The sequence below is a fragment of the Rhinatrema bivittatum genome, chromosome 4, assembly GCF_901001135.1.
Source record: "Rhinatrema bivittatum chromosome 4, aRhiBiv1.1, whole genome shotgun sequence".
In the NCBI taxonomy this organism is placed as follows: domain Eukaryota; kingdom Metazoa; phylum Chordata; class Amphibia; order Gymnophiona; family Rhinatrematidae; genus Rhinatrema; species Rhinatrema bivittatum.
Genome location: NC_042618.1, coordinates 323,935,063 through 323,958,333, shown reverse-complemented (window position 1 = coordinate 323,958,333; position 23,271 = coordinate 323,935,063). Strand labels below are relative to the sequence as shown.

Here is a 23,271-nt window from a genome sequence, read left to right as displayed (position 1 = left end):
AATCTAAGTTTATACCTGAGACAATGGAAGGTAAAGTGACTTGTGCAAGGTCAAAAGGAACAATGGGGCTTGAACCCTGGTCTCCTGGCTCATAGACTGCTATTCCAACCCCTAGGCTACTCCTACCTCCTGTTTTACTTATATCTCTTAGATAACAAACTCAAAGCAAAATTTCTCCCCCTTATCTCATATATTCCTCTTTATTTTTGTTTTCATTTTTATACATTTGCTCTTGTACCATCAGTTTGTCCATGTTTCATTTGGTTTTGCCAAGCCTTACGTTTGCATGTATTTATGTCCTGCTGTACTTAAAACCAATGCTATGGATTGGATTCAGGATCTTTTTTTTAGCATTTAGGGGCAATTTTCACATAACCTGTGTAGCTGCATGCGGGTACTTTTACTGTGTTCACCTGTGGCTATTTCTTTCTGCTTGTGTAAAGCATACACTCTAGAAGACTTTTGCACCTGCTATTTGTGTGGACAGCTCAGGAGGGGTAAAATAGTGCATATACATCTGGAAAACGTGTGTGTGTGCATGCCATTTACCTCCCCTGACCTAAACATACCTTAGGAATGCTTATTTTTAACCTAGCTAGAGCCACATGCACTGTGGAAGCATATTTTTAAAGGGGTTTCGCGTGTAAAACACCTTGTACATGCATATGTTTGATGTTATGTATTTACAAGAGATTTTAAAAACAGGTAAAATGTGTTTGTGCAGGAAAGTATGTATGAGCAAAGTGGATGTGTTTAGCGCATGTCAGGGCATGGTTTGAATGTTTGTGTATACTTTGCTATTTTATAATAAATGTATGCATGCACGATATCAAGAATGTGTGAATGTTTTACACCTGCTATTTAACGCATCAAATTCAAACTTCCATTGTCTTTTCTGACCTGACATTTAATGTGCTGGCTTTTCCTAGTGAGTGGAAAAGGCAATTTGTTAGTAGTAGTGGCAGAGAGTGTGCAGGGCTAATAGGGAAATTGTTGTCCTTGCCCTTAAGGTTGTTTGTCCTGTCTGATCCAAGGTTTTGCTGGAATTCTTTGAGGGAACCTTTCAGTGGATGGCACTATATTTATAAGACTGTTGTGTGTGTGTGTCTGGAGAGTGGGACTGACATGCTTCTGCAAGAACTCATGCTGACTCCAGGTCCTTCCCGACACGGCCCGTGTTGGGGGACCGTCAACCTGGCCTTTTGAATACTGTGGTTTGACATGCTGTTTGCTAGCCTTGAAAAATCAATACAATTAATTACTGAACATTTAAATATGGCAGACAAGTCAATGTGATAGCACTCCTGTTTATACAATGTTTCCATTCATGCCAGCTAACCTTTGACCCACTGTTACTGTGGCTCTTCAGTGTCCCTTTTGACATATATGCAGTTCAACTTCATCCCCCACCCTGTTTAGCATTTAAATGCTAAGCATTGCAGCACTAGCTGCCACTTGCCCTCCACTAGCTCTAGAGTTTTCTTGTGCCATAAAGGTATTAGGGCTATCATCTGTAGCTGTGCTGCTCCGACTGCTGTGGCTGTGGGGCTGCATATTGCCCCAGAGTGCCCATATGTGAGAAAGCACCTTAAAGACATTTCAATAGTAGGAAGGGACCCTCATAACATAGAGCAGTAACTTAGCCAAGTATGATGTTTCTACCGCTATATCGGTCATATAAAATCATGGGTCCCACAAGCGCTTGGATTTATTTTTCACTTTTTTGGGGATTTTTTGTTGCTCATAAAAAATGAAAGGTACTACCCGTATTCTTGAATTCCGTGCAGTGCTTGAGTATAATTCAATCTGTGAGCCCGACATAGAACCAATCCTCTTTAACCACCATTAACTTGATCGTCACTCAAAGAATTGAAGGGTTTGAGCTTCCAGTCCTCTTCTACTGCAAAGGGTGCGAGGTCTCTGGAAGCTGGGGCTGTGGAATTCAATCCCTGGATCGCTTGCGGTGACCTCTGGACTCCTCTCCTGGGGGATGCTGGGAGCAGTATGCAGAAGAGCCTTCCAGTCCTCTTTTACTGCCATGTTATATTCCAATAAATCTATCAGCCAAAAATCCCCAAAAGGAAACCCAAGAATATAGTTGAGAGGAAATAATAGAGCCAGATATTTTGATAGATTGATGTTTTGAAGAATCTGAAGAGCACTGATCCTCTAATGTTATTTAAAATTAATATTTTTGAACTTGGTGTTTCTGCTGTGTTTCACTAATAGAGTATCTTGCAGGTCAATACAGTAAAGTGCGGCCGCGGTTACCCTGCTTCTAACCTGCCTTCTACTCACAATTTGGCCGCGTTAGTCCAACCCGCGATTCACTATCCCCTTTAACCCATTCTTACCGCCTCTTTAAATCAACTAGTAACCCCTTCCGCCCGCGGCATGTATATGAGATGTAAACGATCGGATTAGCTATTCCCCCCATTCAGTAACGTGCACCCCGACTATCACCTTTTTAACCTGCAGTTTAGCCGCGCGTTTAACCTGCTAATTTACCGCCTACCCCTACCCCTGCGTTAGAGGCAGGGGTAAGGGTAGACGGCAAACTTTCCCCCAAAAGAAAACCTAAAATTCCTTCCTCCCAAAGTGACTGGACATGTAAAATATGTAAAACCTAAAATCCCCTCCTCCCGAAGTGACTCGACATGTAAAATATGTGAATAAGTGTAACCAACTTACTTTTTGTTTCTTTTTCAGCCCTTTCAGCCTTCTCTGCCGTCCTCCGGAGGGGGCAGCCGGCGGGGGCAGCCGGTGGCGAAAGCGGCTTCCAGCGGCCCCCACCGGCGAAGACGGACGAACACACGCCCATAGTGCACGGGCGCTCAAGCCAATGAAAGCACATGGACGGGCGTGCGTGACGTACGCCGTGACGTCACGCACGCGCGTTCATGTGCTTTCATTGGCTTGAGCGCCCGTCAATTTGAGCGCTCTAGCCAGCGAAGCGCATGACGTCACGGCGTATGCTTCGTCGAGCGAAGCGGCCAAATTGTGAGTAGAAGGCGGGTTAGAAGCAGGGTAACCGCGGCCGCACTTTACTGTATTGACCTGTATGTTAGTCATTTATTCTGTTTGCCTGGAATTTGTCTTGCCATGGACTGACTTCTTGTTCTGTTTTGTGTAGAAATCTCTTCTTCACAGATTAATCTTTCTGGCAAAAATCTCCCCTAATTTGGAAGACAAAAGGAATTTATCAGGTAAAAATCCTGCTCTCCTATGTGAAAATAGATTTTGCTCTTAGATACATTAAGGCGATACTATAATTTGCATTCATGCCAAACATAGCTGGTTCATACATTTAGGGCCAGATTTTAGTACCTACGCGCAGGCGTACATTTGTGCTCACAACCCGGCGCGCACAAGTCTACACCCAATTTTATAACATGCACGCACAGCCGCGCACATGTTATAAAATCTGGGGTTGGCGCACGCAAGGGGGTACACACTTGTACACCTTGTGTGCGCCGAGCCCTAGGGGAGCCCTGATGGCTTTCCCTGTTCCCTCCGCCCCCCCCCCCCCCCACCTTCCCCTGCCTAAACCCCCCCCCCCCCCGACCTTTATTTTAGAAGTTGTGCGTGCCGGCCAAGTGGCCCTACAAAGGCCTCAGGCCACGCCCCCACCCCGGACCGCCCCTACCCTGCCCCTTTTTTCAAGCCCCGGGACATACACTCGTCCCGGGGCTTGCACGTGTTGCCGGGCCTATGCAAAATAGGCTCGGCGTGCGTAACCCCCTGCACGTGTAAGGCTTTTAAAATCTGCCCCTTTAGCATGTGACATGGCAGATCAGAATCAGAGTGTCTTGTATGTGAATGTAATCCTTTGGAGTTTGCCCATTGCTTTTTATCAGTGATTCTTAGTTAAATCCTCCACCTGGCTATTTTGAATTTCAAGCTGAAAACCAGATTGGCTGGATGGGTCATGAGGATCAGATTGAAACCTGCCATTTTCAATGGTATCAAGTTAATTTTTTAAAGTATATTTTTATATTGTAGAAAGATTTTATATTGAAACATAAGACATTCTGCTTTGTAATAATTTAGGGGTCACTTTCTTAGAGTCTAGACAGATGAATCCAGAACCAGTGGGTTTTGCACCTCTACCAGCAGATGGAGATGGAACAAAGCTGACATCACAGTATATATACCCCTGCAGTGACAGCTCCCCAGTATTTTCTGTCTCCAGCAGATGGTGGATGTGCATCTCCCTACTGGGGATTGCTTTAAAGTTTAGGAGAAAATAAGAAAGAAATTAATTTGCCCCATGTCCCGTGGTGATACCTTAAGGTTCCTCCCTCAGTTGAGAATTCCTGAGATGATCTCCATGGTCCCTCAGATGAGTACCTTGGTCTGGAAGCAGGCTTTTGAGCTGGCATGGACTTAGCTGTAAAAAAAAACAACAAAAAACTGCCGAAAAGCACGTGCAGGAAGCCAAGCGCGGTGGTGAAAGTACATACCCTTTCCCGCTGCAGCCGGAGACCGTGCTTGTACTCAGCTGGGATGGGGTGAGCTTAAAAGGGGAGTTGAGTATGATTCCTCCTCCCCGCCCCCCGGTTCTCTGTGCTTGGCGAATGATCCAATGGGCATTTCCGCCTCCAGTGTTGTTCAGGGGTCGGGGAGGGGGGGGGGGGCAGCCTGGCAAGTTGAGCAGCCCTTGTGGCTAGGCCCCACTCCTGGTTTGCCATGTGGTAGGCCACGGCAGCGCCTTCACATTCTTTTTTGTGCACCGTATACTGCCCTTTTCAGTTCCTTTGGATGATGGCTTCTGCGCCTGATTGTGCGGCCTGTTGTGCATTTTAGTTGTGCGCCTAGTTAAGTGCCTAGCAGGGCACCTAGTTTGATGCCTAGTTATGAGCATAGGAATGCCAACCAGGGCATCCATTTGTGAGTGCACACACATGCTATTTTTACACGCATAACACACACACGTATTTTTACGCACATTCTTTGAGCATCCTGCTGGAGCTCAAGTTGCGTGCTTATTTCTGCACAGTGTTGTGTACCATATTTGATGGTGCCTATAACAATGAAAGCTAAGTGCCTTGTCCTGTGCGTGGCGTGTCATATTCAGGCATCTCAGCCTAGCTTTCCTTCTAACTTGTGTTAGCGCTGTTTGGAGGCTTAGGGGGAATTACCCCCCTTTGATTTTACTAAGCCCGGCTCTTCCCAGCCTGGTGCAGGAATAGAAAAAGCTGCTAGAAGAGTCGCTTGATCTTGGGGCTCCCCTAAGTGGTCCGTCAGCAGGGGAAGATAGTTCAGTGGGCTCAGGATACTTGCTCCCGGGTCTTGGCATGGATCCTTCAGCCTTTTTTGGCTGGATGTTTTTCAAGGACTGCAGTCTTTTCTTCAGGCACAGTTCTCTGCCCTGGCCAACCTTATCCTGTCACAGGCAGTGAAATCCTGTATGCTTGGTGCTGCGGATAAGCATTGGAGTATGCCTGGAGCTGGTTTTACCGATAGGGATCCAGATGGCATGGATGATGAGACCGATTCTTAATCCTTGGAGGATGGGGAGATTCCTCCGGGATTGGAATTTTATAGAACTATGTTGCGATTCTTTCATAGAGATGAGTTATCAGATCTCATTTCCCAGATATTGAAAATGCTGGGAGTACCTGGGGCTGAATCCATGTCTTGAGCCAAAAAAAATCCCATTCTGGTTTCCTTGCATAAAGTTTCATGTTTCTTTCCTGTTTTAGAGGCTATTCAAGAATTAATTGATCTTGAATGGGACGCCCTCGAAGCAACTTTAAATGGGGACTAGTCTTGGATGGACTGTATCCCCTGGATCCAATTGCGAGAGAGTTATTGCGTTTTCCAAAGGTGGATGCACTTATCTGTGCCGTTACCAAATGGATGACTATTTCCGTTGAAGGGGGATTGGCTTTGAAGGATGCCTAAGATAGAAGAATTGAGGCTATCCTTAAGCAGACCTTTGAGGCAATGGCAATGACTTGCAGATAGCTTCTTTTTGTTCCCTGGTGGCTCACTCTTGTTTGCTGCTCTCTCAGGAGGTTGATGAGTCTGGAGTAAATTCCAGAGCAGTGATGGAACCAACAGCCGCCTTTTTGGCAGATGTGGGCTGCGATTTGGTCTGCACTTCGGCCAGAGGGGTGGCTTCGGTAGTTGCAGCTAGGCATCAGCAGCTAGGCATCAGCCAATTGAACCTCAAAATCTAACCTTTACCCTTTAAAGGCTTGCTATTGTTTGGGAGTTGGAGAAAATGGCCAATAAGTGGGGTGAGTCCCCAGTTCCTCGATTGCTAGAGGATAAGAAACAAGTGCCACATACCTTCAGCTCCAGAGATTGTACTAGGGGGTTCAGACATTTTAGTCTCTATAGAGGAGCAGCTTTTCAGAGGACTTGACCTTTTGGCAAATCTCAGTGAACTTTCATCCCAGGCAGCCCAGATGGGGAGCAGGCTCGGATAGTGGAGGACCCCAAGTCTCCCAATGAAGGTGTGCAGACCCACTTTCGGGAACAGGAGATAGGATGTTGTCTCTCTCTTTTTTATCAGAAGTGGATCAAGATCACTACAGACCAGTGGGTTCTAGAGGTGATATGAGAGGGCTATGCGCTGGAGTTTTGCTGTGTTCCTCAGGACGTGTTCATGTTGCTTCCATGCACTCTCCACAGAAAAGACAGCCAGTGGAGTGTACATTGTCCAGCCTGGGGGCTGTAGTTCCAGTTCCCACATTTCAAGAATGGGCGGATATTCCATTTATTTTGTTGTGCCCAAGAAGGAGGGCACGTTTCGTCCCATCCCGAATCTCAAAGGAGTCAACCATCATTTGTGTGTGACTCATTTTCACAAGGAAACCTTGTTCTCAGTGATAATGGCAGTACAGTCAAGGGAGATCCTGATGTCTCTGGATTTGTCTGAGGCATACCTGCATATTCCCATCTGACAAGAGCATCAACGATTTCTGTGTTTTGCGGTTTTGGGGTGTCATTATCAGTTTTGAGTGCTTCCTTTTGGTTTGGCATCCACACCCAGAACTTTTTCCAAGGTCATGGTAGTGGTGGTGACGGAGTTTAGAAAGGATGGGATCCTGGTACATCTGAAGTTGGATGACTGGCTGATTCGAGCCAAGAGTTTGGAAGAGAGCCTCTGGATCTCACACAAGGTGATCTCCTTGTTGCAGGAGTTAGGTTGGGTTGTGAACCTGACCTAGAGCAATCTCCGGCCCTCTCAGTCGCTAGAGTATCTCAGTGTTCGGTTTGACACAGAATAGGGCAGGGTGTTCCTGCTAGAGAGCCGTATTCAGAAGCTGATGGTGCAGGTGCATCTATTGACGAACACAAATCGTCCAACAGTGTGGTCCTATCTGAAGGTGCTTGGACTGATTGCGGCAACCCTGGAGGTGGTGCCGTGGGTGAGGGTGCATATGCGTCCTCTTCAGTGCACTCTGCTGTCTTGTTGGAGCCCACAGTCTCACGACTAATCAATTTGGCTCTACCTGCTGGTGGAAATTTGCACTCAACTGCAGTGGTGGTTAAAAGTGGATCATCTAAGGAAGGAGGTCTCCCTAAGTTCACCATACTGGCTAGTACTCATGACAGATGCAAGCTTCCAAGCCTGGGGAGCTCAGTGTCAGTGCAGAAGAGTTTCTTTGGAACATCAATCAACTGGAAGCCCAGGCGGTCCAGATTGGCATGCTTGCAGTTCGGTGACAGGTTGCAGGGTTGAGTGGTCCGGATAATGTCGGACAATGCAAAGACAGTAGCCTATATGAATCAGCAGGGAAGAACCAAGAGCCAGCAAGTGTCACAGGAAATAGACCTACTTAAGGAATGGGCAGAAGTGCATCTTCAGGGGATCTCAGCTTCGCATTTGCAGGAAAAGACAATGTAAGAGCAGACTTTATCAGCAGCAAGAGTCTGGATCACTGGGGTCTTCCATTTCTGAATCTGCTGATGACTTTTCGCCATGCGAAAGTTCCTCGATTCTTCAGTCGCAGGAGAGATCCAAAGTCTTTGGGAATCGATGCTAACATACAGGAATGGCCGGAGGACAAGCTGCTGTATGCCTTTCCCCCATGGCCCATGTTGGGCAGAATGGTTCAGAGGGTCAAGAGTCACAGATGGAAGGTGCTTCTGATGACATCAGACTGGCCTAGGAGACCATGGTATGCAGATCTGCAAAGACTCCTGGTAGAATCCCCCACTCTGGTTTCCAGCACACAGGGATTTATTGCGGCAGAGGCCTGTTCTTCACGAAGATCCAACTTGATTTTGTCTTATGGTATGGCCCTTGAGAAGGATCGCTTGCTGAAGTGTGGATATTTTACTGCGGTGATTGCCACCTTGGTACAAGCTAGAAAACTCTCCACTTCCTTAGCCTAATGCGGGTTTGGTGAGTGTTTGAGGCTTGGTGTGAAGATTGAGGGATTCTTCCTCGCTCGGTTCAGGTCCCGCTCATTTTGGAATTTTTGCAAGATAGTTTGAATAAAGGATTGGCCCTTAATTCATTAAAGGTACATTTAGCGGCTCTTGCCTGTTTCAGGGGTCATGTGAATGGTAGACCCTTGTTGGCTCATACAGATGTGGCTTGTTTCTTGAAAGTAGTGAAACATGTTCCTCCTCCCTTGCGGTTACCAGTGCCCTTCCAGTTACTGACTTTGAAAACGGTATTTCTTATGGTGATTTGTTCTGTGCATTGAATATTCAAGCTCCAGGTCTTGTCTTGCTAGGAGCCTTTCCTTTGAGTGACTCCAAGGTCAATACAGTTGCATACTGTTCCTTCCTTTTTGCCAAAAGTAGTCTCGGATTTTCACTTGAATCAGTCCATTTCCCTGCTATCTCTGGATAGAGAGAGAGATACAGAGGAATATCGCCTGTTGCGACCCTTAGATGTTAAGAGACATGGAGGTATCTGGAGGTTTCTAAACCTCTCAGGAAGACAGATCACCTGTTCATCCTCCACAGTGGAGGTAAACAGGGTGAGCCAGTTTTGCGGGCTACAATAGCTCGCTGGATTAAGGAGGAAGTCTCGGCCGTGTATGTGGATGCTGAGCAACCATTGACTAGTCAGGTTTAGGGCTCATTCTACTAGGGCTCAGGCAGTGTCATGGGTGGAGGTTAGATGGTTATCTCCTGTCGACATTTGCTGAGCTGCGATGAAGTCCTCTTTGCACACCTTTTCCAGGTATTATCTTCTGGATGTGCAGGCCTGAGAGGACGCAGCCTTTGCATGTGCAGTTTTGACTGGACCACGGGCAGCCTCCTGCCCTGTTCAGGTGTAGCTAGAGTACATCCCACTGGTTCTGAATTTATCTGTCTAGATGCTAAGAAATGAGACATTACTACTTACCTGATAATTTCCTTTTCCTTAGGATAGACAGATGAATCCAGCTTTTCGCCCTTGGCTGCTGATTAATTGTGCTCTGAACCTCCCGCATGGCTACCTGGTCCAAGGGTTACTGGTGTTAATCCCATCCCTAGACTAGTGTTAATACATTCTTTGTCTGAGCTCAGTGTTTCCTGTTGACTGAGTACTGGAATGGTTATCTGGTGTTATTCAAGTTTTGTTAGTTTGTCCACAGTTGGCTTTTGCGCAGAGAATACTGGCAGGCTGATGTCACTGCAGGGGTATATATACTGTGATGTCAGCTTTGCTCTGTTCCATCTCCATCTGTTGACAGAGGTGCATAACCCACTGGTTCTGGATTCATCTGTCTGCCGATGCTGATTTTCCATAAGAAAGTACACAGGTATTTTCTCTTTGAAAATTAGAATGATGTGTGTGTGTGTTGAAAGCACCTGCTTTCTTAGCCCCTGCTCTTTTTTGCGGGCAGTCAAGAGGCAGAAAAATAATGTGCATACTTGTGGAAATATGTGCACATGCTATTTTTCATAGGGATGTGAATCGTTTTCCATATCGTCTTAACGATAGAAATCGTGTGGCAGGGCAAGAAAATCGTCTTAGGCACGATTTTTTAGTTAAAAAATCGTTAAAAATCGTTTTTTTTCCGATTAGTGCGCACTAACTCGAGTTAGTGCGCACTAACGGGAGTTAGTGCGCACTAACTGGGAGTTAGTGCGCACTAACTGGGAGTTAGTGCGCACTAACTGAAAATGATACAATTTGACACTTTTCAGGTCAGTTAAGGTCAGTTTAGGAATGAATATGTATTCCTATTGGCTGCCCTCTTATTTATTCATGTTACCAAGTTTCCTACTGACAGTATATGGGGGATGGGAAATGGAAACAGTTGGTAGCTTGACAAAACAAGTAATGTGATCAGTCAATGTGACTAGAACTTGTGCCCTAACCCTGATACCAGGGGTATTGTGATCTTCCTGCACACAGTGCCCTATCCCTATTAATACCAGGAGTGTTGTGATCTTCCTGCACACAGTGCCCTATCCCTAATACCAGGGGTGTTGTGATCTTCCTGCACACAGTGCCCTATTCCTGATACTGGGGGTGTTGTGATCTTCCTGCACACAGTGCCCTATTCCTGATACCGGGGGTGTTGTGATCTTCTTGCACACATCCCGGTATCAGGGATAGGGCACTGCATGCAGGAAGATCACAACACTCCTGGTATTAATAGGGATAGGGCACTGCATGCAGGAAGATCACAACACTCCTGGTATTAATAGGGATAGGGCACTGCATGCAGGAAGATCACAACACCCCTGGTATCAGGGATAGGGCACTGTGTGCAGGAAGATCACAATACCCCGGAGGAGTGAGGGTCAGGCAGCTCCCCCCTGTCTGTGAAGCCAGCCTCTCACTAGTAATGCAGGGAGGGAGCTGTCTCAGACTTCACCATCCTCCCCCCCCCCCCTCACCCACACACCATTCACTAGCTGGGACATGGGGGAAGTCAGGAGTGAGGGTCAGGCAGCTCCCCCCTGTCTGTGAAGCCAGCCTCTCACTAGTAATGCAGGGAGGGAGCTGTCTCAGACTTCACCATCCTCCCCCCCCCCCCTCACCCACACACCATTCACTAGCTGGGACATGGGGGAAGTCAGGAGTGAGGGTCAGGCAGCTCCCCCCTGTCTGTGAAGCCAGCCTCTCACTAGTAATGCAGGGAGGGAGCTGTCTCAGACTTCACCATCCTCCCCCCCCCCCTCACCCACACACCATTCACTAGCTGGGACATGGGGGAAGTCAGGAGTGAGGGTCAGGCAGCTCCCCCCTGTCTGTGAAGCCAGCCTCTCACTAGTAATGCAGGGAGGGAGCTGTCTCAGACTTCACCATCCTCCCCCCCCCCTCACCCACACACCATTCACTAGCTGGGACATGGGGGAAGTCAGGAGTGAGGGTCAGGCAGCTCCCCCCTGTCTGTGAAGCCAGCCTCTCACTAGTAATGCAGGGAGGGAGCTGTCTCAGACTTCACCATCCACCCCCCCCCCTCACCCACACACCATTCACTAGCTGGGACATGGGGGAAGTCAGGAGTGAGGGTCAGGCAGCTCCCCCCTGTCTGTGAAGCCAGCCTCTCACTAGTAATGCAGGGAGGGAGCTGTCTCAGACTTCACCATCCACCCCCCCCCCCCTCACCCACACACCATTCACTAGCTGGGACATGGGGGAAGTCAGGAGTGAGGGTCAGGCAGCTCCCCCCCTGTCTGTGAAGCCAGCCTCTCACTAGAAATGCAGGGAGGGAGCTGTCTCAGACTTCACCATCCTCCCCCCCCCCCCTCACCCACACACCATTCACTAGCTGGGACATGGGGGAAGTCAGGAGTGAGGGTCAGGCAGCTCCCCCCTGTCTGTGAAGCCAGCCTCTCACTAGTAATGCAGGGAGGGAGCTGTCTCAGACTTCACCATCCTCCCCCCCCCCCCCTCACCCACACACCATTCACTAGCTGGGACATGGGGGAAGTCAGGAGTGAGGGTCAGGCAGCTCCCCCCCTGTCTGTGAAGCCAGCCTCTCACTAGTAATGCAGGGAGGGAGCTGTCTCAGACTGGTATCAGGGTTAGGGCACTGTGTGCAGGAAGATCACAACACTCCTGGTATTAATAGGGATAGGGCACTGTAAGAGATGACTGTAGTAGATTGAATAAAGATCTGATGTTTCTGCTCTCCTCACACCAAACAAAAACAACACACAAGCAGAGAAGCCCTTCTTACAAAGCTGAGCTAGTGAGTTAAGTAGGAGGAAAAGTAAACATACTGGTGCCAGTGTGGCTACTTAAAAAATACACTTACCAACAATCAATTACATATATTTGAACTGTGTACAGTTCCAGCCAGGACCACCTTTCTAAAATGCACAGTGATTGGCAAATTCAACATGCACTAGCATTTCAGGTGCCTGCTAACAAAAATAATAAACAAACAAGTTCTAGTCAGGTGAGTGCTGATCATTACATTACTTTTTTTGTCAAGCTTCCAACTGTTTCCATTTCACATCCCCCCAACCATATTGGTACCATCAATAGATAAGAGCACAGCCAGCCAATAGGAATACATACATACATATTCATTCCTAAGTGACCTTTACTGACCTGGGAAGTGTGAACACTTTGTTTCATTTTCTGTTGGTGTTCGTTAGTTTCCAGTTCCATTTCCCATCCCCCCAACCATCACCTCAGTGGTAACCTTGGTAACATCAATAGATAAGAGGGCAGCCAGCCAATAGGAACACATATTCATTCCTAACTGACCTTCAGTGACCTGGAAAGTGTTTATTTGTATCATTTTCAGTTAGTGCGCACTAAATCGAGTTAGTGCGCACTAACGGGGAGTTAGTGCGCACTAACTCGAGTTAGTGCGCACTAACACGATTTAACGATTTTTAACGATAAATCGTTAGAATTTCTATTGTATCGTGTTCTATAACGATTTAAGACGATATAAACATTATCGGACGATAATTTTAATCGTTGAAAAACGATTCACATCCCTAATTTTTCACCCTTGAGGAATGCTTCTTTGCTGTGCAGTTAAAAGTATGCATACCATAAAAGCCTACACATACCTTTATATGGGCAGAGGAGGAAAATCTTCAGCTATGGTAAATGACTTCGAAATACAACTCCCAAACTATCCAAGATAAACTAGCTTTTTTTTTTTTTTTTTTAAATCTTGAGCAAAGTATCGTGGTTGATATGTTAGTCTACGTGGATATATAAAATTAAGGGACAGCAAACAAGTTGTAGGTAAGACTTTTTTTTATTGGGCTAACTCATACATCTTTGCATAGCTTTCATGAAATACCCTCTCTTCATAGGTTCATGGAGAAGGAAAGCAAGCTAAAACTATTTAAACGCAATGTATCTGTGCTTTTTCTTCCCTGGCCTGATAAAGAGAAGATAACTGTTGAAAGCTAGTTACTGAAGTTAATCCAATGAAAAGGTGTGACCTAAAATTGTTTGTTGAGACTTAATTCTTTTTTATCATAACTTCTTTTTGGTGCCAAGGAAAAGGTGGCATCTGTAAATGGAGAGTGTCACAGAGTGGAGCTTCACACAAAAATGCTGGTTATCACACAATATACCCTTATTGCGGCAATATTTTGGCAAAAACCCGCCCTATATTGAAATGAGCTGCTTTGCATGCATACAGTTTTCAAATGCTTGCAGAGCAGTTAATCTATATCTAATTTCATGCAAATCAAATAACATGGCTTGCCAAAAATAACACAAGCCATGTTATTTGCCAAAAGGTTAGCTACGGCTCAGGAGTCCTAGCTAACTTGTCAGGTGGAGCATCAGGACATTAAAGAATGTCCCAAGGCTCCCTGCATGAAATGTAAAGGGTTAGCCACAGTCCTAAAGCGACCCCTCCAATATGGAAAAGACAACCCTGGGTCTGGGTAGAGCCCCATCCACCCCACCACCTCTAGAGGCAGCCCAGCAGGGGCAAAAGTAAAAAAAAAAAAAAGCAAAAGTTATGTGGTGACATCCTGTCCTCTTTCCCAAACTCCTCCTCTTTCAAAATGTTATCCCCCCCCCACCCTATTCCAATGTCCACCTAAAAGGCATCCCAACCCCAGACCTCTTCCTTCTTTAGAATAAGTCCCTGATAGTCTACTGCTCCGTCCCGTCCCCCCATCCCCTCCTAATCACACTGTGGACCCACTCTTACCTTAAAATAGGTCCCTGGGATTCTAGGGGCCTTCCAGGGACCCTACTGAACTACAGAGAGGTTGGAACCTGGGGGAGGGGGTTTGTAACATTTTTTTAAAGAGGATGGTCTTCAAAAGGAAGGGCCGGTGCTAGCTTTTATGCTGCCCTGTGTGAACACACCCACATATGCTGCCTCACACACACGGGCTTTACCTTTTCTTCTAATTGCTCCCCTGGGAGCTCTGGGCCCATCTCCTCACTTTGGCCTCTATCGGGTTGGGATCACAAGGTGGCCTCCACTCCACTTGAGCTGCCGGTGGGATGTGGTCTGCCGGCAGTCCAAAGCCTCTTCTCTACTTAGGTCATTGGCGAATGGATGGGATCCACCAGGCAGACCGTGGCCTCACTACTTCAGCTCTTTCCTTTACTTCTCAACTCCTTACCTCACCGCCTCAGCTCTTCCTCCCATGGCCCTCACTGTCTTTCTTCCTTCCCCCACTTTTCACCTTCTCTCCTGCCAGAGGCTCTTCCCTCTGTCCCCTTCTCACACTACCTCAGTTCTTCCCCCATTTCTGTCCCTCTAGAGATTTTTCTCCTTCTCACCCCTTATTATCTGATGATTCCCCTTTCTCACCTTATTTCCTCATTACCTCAGCTTTTCCCCCCTTCCTTCCCTCTATCCTTTGCTCTTTTCTCCCCTTTCTATGCTTTCATCACTTTCTTCCTCCCTCTTCCCTATGCTCTTCCCCCACCTTCTCACCCAGTCACTCCCAGTCTCTTCCTCCTCCCACTCCAAATGCAGGGACTCCCTAGCACGGTTTATTATTCTCCCTCACCCCGCACAAGCCGGCAGCAGGAGTACGGTTGTATTTGAGTAACATCATCTCCTACTGTTGCAGAGCCAGTCTCGCGGTAGGAGCTGTGAGATCTCATGCTCTTCTCGTGAGACTGACCCTGCACAGCAGGAGATGACATCACTGCTCCTGCTGCTGGCTTGCGCATAGGATGTGCTTTTTTTCTCCCTACATCAGATCAGGCAGGGGTTTGTCAAGCATCCCGCAGCTTTTTTTTCTCTACTTCAGCTGTCCGCAGGGTGGAGTTCTCCGGATGGCTCCGCAGTCTCCGCTCAATTTGGCCACTGATGAACCAGACCGCCGCCCTGTGCAAATGCACGGCTTGCACAGTGCGTTGCGCCAGCCCTGTCGAAGGGGCAGGACTTCGCAGTGAAACACCTCTATTGTCAACTTCCACTGCCTAAGAAATGTGCTTTAGTTTGAGCTCAAACAGAGATCCTGCCTCAGATGAAACCTACCAAACTCATTTTACTGAGGATCACAGGTTAGACTTAGACCTTGAGGCCAGAAGAGAATTGTGGAGTGCTTTTATCCTTTAAGGGGAGAATGTACTAAATTGTGTTGATGCTACTGTAAGCGCTAACAAGCAATAAAAGCACTTTTAGTGCACTTAAGCTAGTTTCATGTGTAATAACAGCACTTTTAATGTGCATAAATTGGCTTGCAACAGTTTTAACATGAAATCTATGCTAATGAGCTAATGAGATGAAAAAGTATGTAAAATAGCTCATTATTTATTAATGAAGCAAAAAAGTACACATGCAAACTGCTTCCCAAGTGCATGAATACACAAAAATATACCTTAGAGAGGTGTAATTCTATTTTTGTGATACCTCTGTATGTAAAGTACATGTGCATTTTACCATCTGCTTCATTTGCACGTTGTTAACATTAGCCATTAGTATGTATGATAAATACCACATGTGTGTGATAATGGCTGATGTTAGCGCAATTTAGAGCATCAATTAAAGTGCACTAACTACATCACACTTTAGTCACACGACATAAGCTTACATGCCCACTGTGTTCAACAATATCAGGAATATCTAAGAAAATAATGTTCCTTTGTTTTGGGTGTTTTTGCAGAACATTGGGAGCATCTGTTTGTTAGTTTGCAGCGTTATTACCAAGGAGAAGGAGTGACAGGACTCTTGCTTCTCTATCCGTCCTATGCTGTTCATATTCTGGAGGTAAGGCACATGATCACCATTTTATAGAAAGTGTTTCCAATGTTCTGTAAAATAGCTGAAAATAATCAAGTACTGCAGTTTCAGGCCGATTCAGTAAAGTCCGCGGGAGAGCGGATGAACGCCCGCTCTCCCGGCGCGTGCACAGGCCACTTGCCTGTGTACGCGATTCTCTATTTAAATGAGGCCCAGCGGTAGAAACGGGCAAAAGGAGGCACTAAGGACACTAGCGCGTCCCTAGTGCCTCCTTTTAGCCCGGAGCGGCGGCTGTCAGCGGCTTTGACAGCCGATGCTCAATTTTGCCGGCGTCGGTTCTCAAGCCCGCTGACAGCCACGGGCTTGGAAGCTGGACGCCGGCAAAATTGAACTTCCAGTTTTCGACCCGACAGCCGCCGGCCCATTTAAAAATTTTGTTTTCTTTTTTTTTTATTACTTTTTTTACCCTTTGGGACCTCTGACTTAATATTGCCACTTTCCCGGTGCCGGCAGAAACAAGCGCCTACCTTTGGGTAGGCACTAATTTCTTAAAATAAAATGTGCGGCTTGGCTGCACATTTTACTTTCTGAATCGCGTGGGAATAACTAATAGGGCCATCAACATGCATTTGCATGTTGAGGGCGCTATTCGGTTCCGCGGGTTGGACAATAGTGATGGCAAGATTGCTTACTGAATTGGAAATTGTTAACTGACAATTATTAATCACAATCAGTCTGCTACAATACCATCTGCTGGCTGCAACGCACGGCTGAACCCACAATTGGACGCGCATCCATAACCCCCAATACAAAATGGGGGTTAGCGCGTCAAAACGCGCGTCCAATCGCACACGTAGGTAATTGCACTCATCACGTGCTGATGCATTTTGATGAGGCTATTATCTATTCCCCCTGATGCAAAAAAGAAATGTGCCCGACACCACACTTTTACTCGCCAAAATTAACGCCTGCCCTGAGCAGGCGTTAATTTTGGAGGAGCCCCTAAAGTGTACAGAAAAGCAGAAAATACTGCTTTTCTGTACTTCCTCCGACTTAATATCAAGGCAATATTAAGTCAGAGGAACTAAAAAACTCGAATGTCCCGGAAAAAAAAAAAAGGGTGCTGTCGGTCAGGTTAGGAAAAGGGACGCTCAATTAACAAACGTCCATTTTCCTAACCTGTGGCCTGAATATGAGAAGTTAAAAAACTGACTGGGAGCCTATAAAGAGCAAGAATCCTGCTTTCATCATGGTTTAGTGAGAGTTTATTGGAACAAAGCCATTGTTGAATTTCAGAAAGACAGATTGATGCAAATTTTACAGATTGATCCCAATTGGTTTTAAGGGGGAGAAAAAACTGGATATCATTGGCATATAGTCTGTAGTGTACCCCAAGGCTGGCCAAAAGGAGACAAAGAGGAGTAAGATAGATGTTGAACAAAACATCAGATAGGGCAGAGCCTTGAGTTACACCAAAAGGGAGAGCATGCCATGCAGATCGGTGAGAACCTGTTGGTAAGTAAAGTGCATTTACATGTGTAAAACCCAATTTTAAGCATGTAAATGCTTTTAAAATCAGGCCCATTACATGTAAAAGTGTGTGCGAAATTGAGTTCTGTGCGTACTTTTACCTGCATACACACCAGGGCTGTTTTCAAAGAGCCACTTAACGTGCATAATACTGGGGCCTTTTTTGCATACCCCCTGTATATGCAGATACCCTGAAGATAAGACATTTTTAAGTGATTGAACAGTGGTAAGACTAGGAAGATGGGCATCTTTATTTTTTCTTTGGGTTTTTTTCCTTCCTCATTTAAAATAACTGCTTGACATGTCTGAATTTGATGCATAATTTGAAAGAGAACCATAAAAGTTCATATCCTCTTATTTTAGTCATCTAGTGATGTCCTTTATTCTGTCTTGCGGGATCTGAAGAAAATGAAGAAGCAAAAAGACAGGTGAGAGGGCTTCCTTTTCTATTCATTCACTATTAAAGTGCAGCTAATAATTGCTGGAATACTTACCAACAGGGCTGGATTTAAGATGACAGCATCCATAGGAAGAGGTCTTAGGGCAAGAGTTTCCCCTCTCCTCTTCCCTCCTGGAAATGAGAGAGTAGCAGGGAGAATCCAAGTTTCCTAGCACTCAGACAGATGGAGTCAGGACAGTGGGTTATGCACCTCTACCAGCAGATGGAGACGGAGCAAACTGATGTCACAGTATATATATACTCCTGCAGTGACATCAGCCTGCCAGTATTCTCCATCTTCAGCAGATAGTGGACGTGCATTCCCTACTGGGGATTGCTTCACATTTTAGAGAAGAAGAAGGATGGGGAAATTCCTCCGGGTCTGGAACCATATACGACTATGTTGCAGTTCTTTCATAAAGATGAACTACTTGCACTGATTTCCCAGATGCTGAAGATGCTGGGAGTACCTGGGGCAGATTCCAAGTCTGAGCCAAAAAAAAAAAAATTCCCATTTTGGTTTCTTGCCTAAAGCCTCTTGTTTTTCCCTGTTATGGAGGCCATTCAAGAACTGATTGATCTTGAGTAAGACGCCCCGGAGGCAGATTTCAAAGGGGGTCGGACCTTGGAAGGCCTGTACCCCTGGATCCTAGTGGTGAGAGAGCATCTGCATTTTCTGGAAGAGGATGCACTTGTCTGTGCTGTCTCTAAGCAGACAGCTGTTCCCCATGGAGGGAGGAGTGGCCTTGAAGGATGTGCACAATAGGAGGATTGAGGCCATCCTTCAGCAGGCATTTGAAGCAGTGGCAATGACCTTGCAGATAGCTTCTTGTTGTTCCCTGGTGGCTCACTCTTGTTTACTTCTCTCTCAGGAGGTCGATGACTCTGGAGTGAATTCCAGGGCAGTTATGGGATCAGCCGCTGCCTTTTTAGCATATGCAGGCTGCAATTTAGTCCGCAACTTAGCCAGAGGGTGGCTTCGGTAACAGTAGCCAGGTGTCAGTTACGGCTGAGAAATTGGTCAGCCAATGCGACCTCCAAGGCTAATCTTACGAAATGGCTCTTTAAAGGCTTGCTCTTGTTTGGGAGCGAGTTGAAAAATGGCCAGTAAGTGGGGTGAATTCCCGGTTCCTCGGTTGCCAGAGGATAAGAAGCAGACACCATGCAATTTTGGCAGGAAGGGTCGTACTAGGGGTTCCAAGCGTTTACGACCCTACAGAGGAGCAATCTTTTGGTAGGTCTCAGTCCTTTTGTCCCAGACAGCTCAGGTAGTGGAACCTCCTGAGCTGCCCAATGAATGTTTGCCGATCCACCCCAGGGAACAGGAGATGGGGGGGGGGGGGGGGGCACCTCTCGCTCTTTTATCGAAATCATTGGAGGGTCGAGGGTCACAGAGGGATGGTGCTTTTGGTGGCACCATTTTGGCTCAGGAGACCATGGTATGTGGATCTGCGATGGCTCTTGGTAGACTCCCCCGTTTGGTTTCTCGTACACAGGAATCTGTTGCAGCAGGGACCTGTTCTTCACATGTGAGGGCGCATGAAGAAGCGTTCTTTGGTGAGAGTGTTCTGCGTGCGGGTCTTTCAGGTACCTACCCAGTCTAGGGGTGCTTTGGTACATCCTATTTGTTTGGACTGATCTGGGTATGTTCAGGAAAGGAAAATTGGTTCTTACCTGCTAATTTTCGTTCCTGTAATACTACACATCAGTCCAGAGACCCATCCTGTCACTGCCAAAAGACTATGGGGCCGATGTGATAACACCCATGGCAAAACAGTGCGGGTTTTGATCACCGTGCACGGCTGAAGCTGCCGCTTCCGCGGGATGTAAAAAAAAATAAATTATGCAGATGATTTGCTTGCAGAAATCCGCACAAGTACGGAATAATGCGCTTACCTAAGGGTGGTAAGGGCCTATGTAATAAGCGGCCGAATCAGAGCTCAAAATTCACACATAAAAGAGAGCGAGTGAACGGATCTCCCTATTAAGTGAAAGTATGACCCTGGAAAGTATTTTTAAGATTTCCAATAACTGTGCTGCAGAAAACATGGCAAATATTTTCATTGATGCGAATTTACACTGGCATAGTAAGATAAGTGCTCAGCTGGGCACCAATCTGGATGCTCAGGGGCCAACATAGGCACTCAGCCGGGAGAGAATATGGACTCTCTGGAGCCCAGAAAGGTACCTAGCAAATGTTGCTGTTCAGGCACTAAGCTAGGCACTTAGTTGGTCGCGAAGCTATACTTTCGGGTGCCCAGAAAGGCGCCTAGCTAATCTTGCTGCTCAGGTGCTGAGCTAGGCGCTTGGTCGCGAATCTATATGATTGGGCGCCCAGAAAAGCGCCTAGATAATCTTGCTGCTCAGGTGCTGAGCTAGGCGCTTGGTCGCGAATCTATATGATTGGGCGCCCAGAAAAGCGCCTAGCTAAGCTGGCCACTCGGACGCCAAGATAGGCGCTCAGCTAGATGGTTTTCAGGATGCTCGCACGCCGTCATAGGCCCCTCCGAGTTGGCGCCGACACTTAAGTCGTGCCCTGATCATGGCAGTAAAAAACCCGCACTAGTATTAGTGCAACTCCCTGCATTGCCTATGATTAGCTAATTGCCTCCTTTGCATGCCGTTAGCATGCATTTGCTCAGGAAAAACTGCGGGTCTGTAAGCACATTCATACGCGCTTTTTTCCCATGCACAAAACCCTTATTACATCCTCGTATAGGACTTTTCACGGGAAAATGCGCGTACAAACCTGCGGCAGCTTCAGCGCAACTTACTCCATTGGCCCCTCTGTTTTTTGCCAGCTGGTGGTTCAAGTTGGTTTGCCTTTTAGGATATTTGGGCAGTTGTTGTTGATCATGGTTTGGGTTTTTCAGATTAGGTTTTGGGAGTGTTTTGGGCTCCAGTTTGTGGGGGGTTTCCAACCCTATAGTTTTCCATGTTAGCCTGAGAAAGGGGTTTTGATGTTACATCTTGGCTTGGGTACAGGTCAATACCGAGGGACTGTAGGTGGCACTCTCAGTTATGTAGCAGTGCCTCAAAGTTTTGTTTCTCTAACTCCACCTGCTGGTAGGGAGGCAAAACCCACTTGTCTGGACTGATCTGTGGTATTATTGGAATGAATTAGCAGGTAAGAGCCAATTTTCCTATCTGCTGAAAACTGACAGGTGTCTGTGGATATAGGCAGGGAGTCTGCTCAAGTCACTATTAATACTCCTTAGAAAAGTTGTGTACCAGAAGAACCTGACAGTTTTTAGAACACAGCACTGGAATAGAAATATAGTGAAAATAACACTGTTCTCGTTCTGTCAATTTCCCAAACAATCGTGAATTTTAGTTTGGTGATTAGAGGATGATTATTTTGTTTACTTTTAACCAGCGACAATAAAACTCCACTTTTAATTCTTGTTTACCTGACACATTTCAGGGCCCTGGTTCTGGAGCCCAGAATTCTGGTGATGTCACATAATATTCCCAACAGGCTCTTCCAGCAGTGGAGCTGTAAGCTGCTAGATATCCCTAACAAGAAAGTGCCCTTTCACGAGGAGTCTACAGAACGCATCATCAACGAATGTATCACCAAATTACTCAAACTTGGAATGCATATGCTTCTGCAGCCCACGGTAAGCCAGGGGCCCACTAATAATTTCTGCATGCAATTACATAGATATTACATTACATTAAATTTACATTCATATGCCACTTAGTCAAATCCAAAGGATCGCCCAAAGTGATTGCAATAGAATAAAATACATTACATAAAATATACATAAATAAGCACCCCAAATCAAGGCTGGATTTAAGAATATGGTGCCAGTAGGTGGAGGACCAGGTATGGGAGATCTTGCCCCCAGAAATCAGATGGCAGCAAAGGGAGTCCTAGTTTTTTTTTGGGAATCTTCAGAATTTGGCACCCAAGGTATGTGCCTGTGCTCCCTGTGCCTAAACCCAGCCCTGGCCCAAATTAAAGGAAAAGTACCATCTGCACAGATTTTGCATACTGTGAAACCTTCTTTAGTGGTGTTGCGAGCGCAGAGGTACGATCACTTGCTCATGAGGGACTGTGAGCCCTTGGGTCATGGCATGGCTCAGGGAGGAGCTCCAAGACACAAACCATGGGAGGTGAGAATGTTCAGGCACGGGCTGGAGCAGGAACAAGGCTGGACCATCATCAATACATGGAACATCGAGGAACTGGAGCAAGGCAGGCTCTGACCTCCACTGGACCTACACGCACAGGTGAGACCCAGCAACTCAATACTGGTCTCAAGAGTAGCCCTCTGGCCACTCGGTAGCCCTTCTGGACCTGCCGCTTGGGAACGACGAGAGCGAGAGGCCAGACGGAGGCTGAGGGTGGGAACAAGATGAAACAAGGAACTCAGGAACTTGGAAGACTCAGGCGAGGTTTTGAGGAACTTGGAAGACTCAGATGAGGATTCGGGAACTTGGAAGACTCAGACGAGGACTCGAGGATACTTGGACGACTCAGACGAGGATTCAGGATTCAGGCACTAATACAGGGTGAGTAGTACTGCACCGCAGTGCGCCCTACACAGCCGCCTGTGGCTGGTCGCGGACCACGCTAAAGCGGAGCAGATTCTGGCTTGAGTCTAGGGCATGGACGGAAGCAGGAACAAGGTACTCCAAAGACCGGGAATAGGATTCAGGAACAGACCTCGGCATTAAAAACAAGGACCTTCCAGAGACTTGTGCTGCAGATGTGAAGACAGGCCTTGTGCCACGAAGCGCCCTACACAGTCCCCCATGGGCTGGTCACGGACCACGACAGTGGCACAGAAGGAAAGGTGGACATGCAGGGAACCTGGAAGCAGGATGAAGAGCCGGAGAAGGGAACATCAGGACCAGGACTGGAACATCAGGAACATGGAACATCAGGAACATCAGGACATGGAACAGGCGACGAAGGAGCTCCGACGAGGAACAAGACCAGGAATATCAGACAAAGGAGACGAGGAACATCTAACATCAAACAAAGAGCCATCTAGACACGAGGAGACCACGGAGGACATTGACCGGAGAAGAGAAGCATGGACAACCATGGGGATCCAGTTTGAAGGCCCCGAGGAGAACAACATGAGCCCTTTTATAGGGCTGGATGAAACACAGAGTGATGACGTCATGCGATCGGGCCACAGGGCTTTTCCCGCCACTGGCTCTTTAAATATTGTGAAGAGGCTCGAATGCACACCTAGAGGCCCAGGAACAGGCAGGAGCAGGCGTCGGCAGCATTCC

General features: G+C 46.9%; 1 protein-coding gene across 1 annotated transcript in view; it reads left to right on the top strand.

The window, feature by feature from the left end:
• The window catches only part of LOC115090803 (testis-expressed protein 47-like), a 97,216-nt gene that overhangs the window by 13,659 nt on the left and 60,286 nt on the right, over window positions 1-23,271 (top strand). Inside the window, exons 2-5 of the mRNA XM_029600317.1 lie at window positions 3,134-3,206; window positions 15,976-16,079; window positions 17,946-18,010; window positions 21,446-21,641. Of these exons, the coding sequence (XP_029456177.1) occupies window positions 3,134-3,206; window positions 15,976-16,079; window positions 17,946-18,010; window positions 21,446-21,641 (438 nt within the window). The remainder of the gene's footprint in view (window positions 1-3,133; window positions 3,207-15,975; window positions 16,080-17,945; window positions 18,011-21,445; window positions 21,642-23,271) is intronic.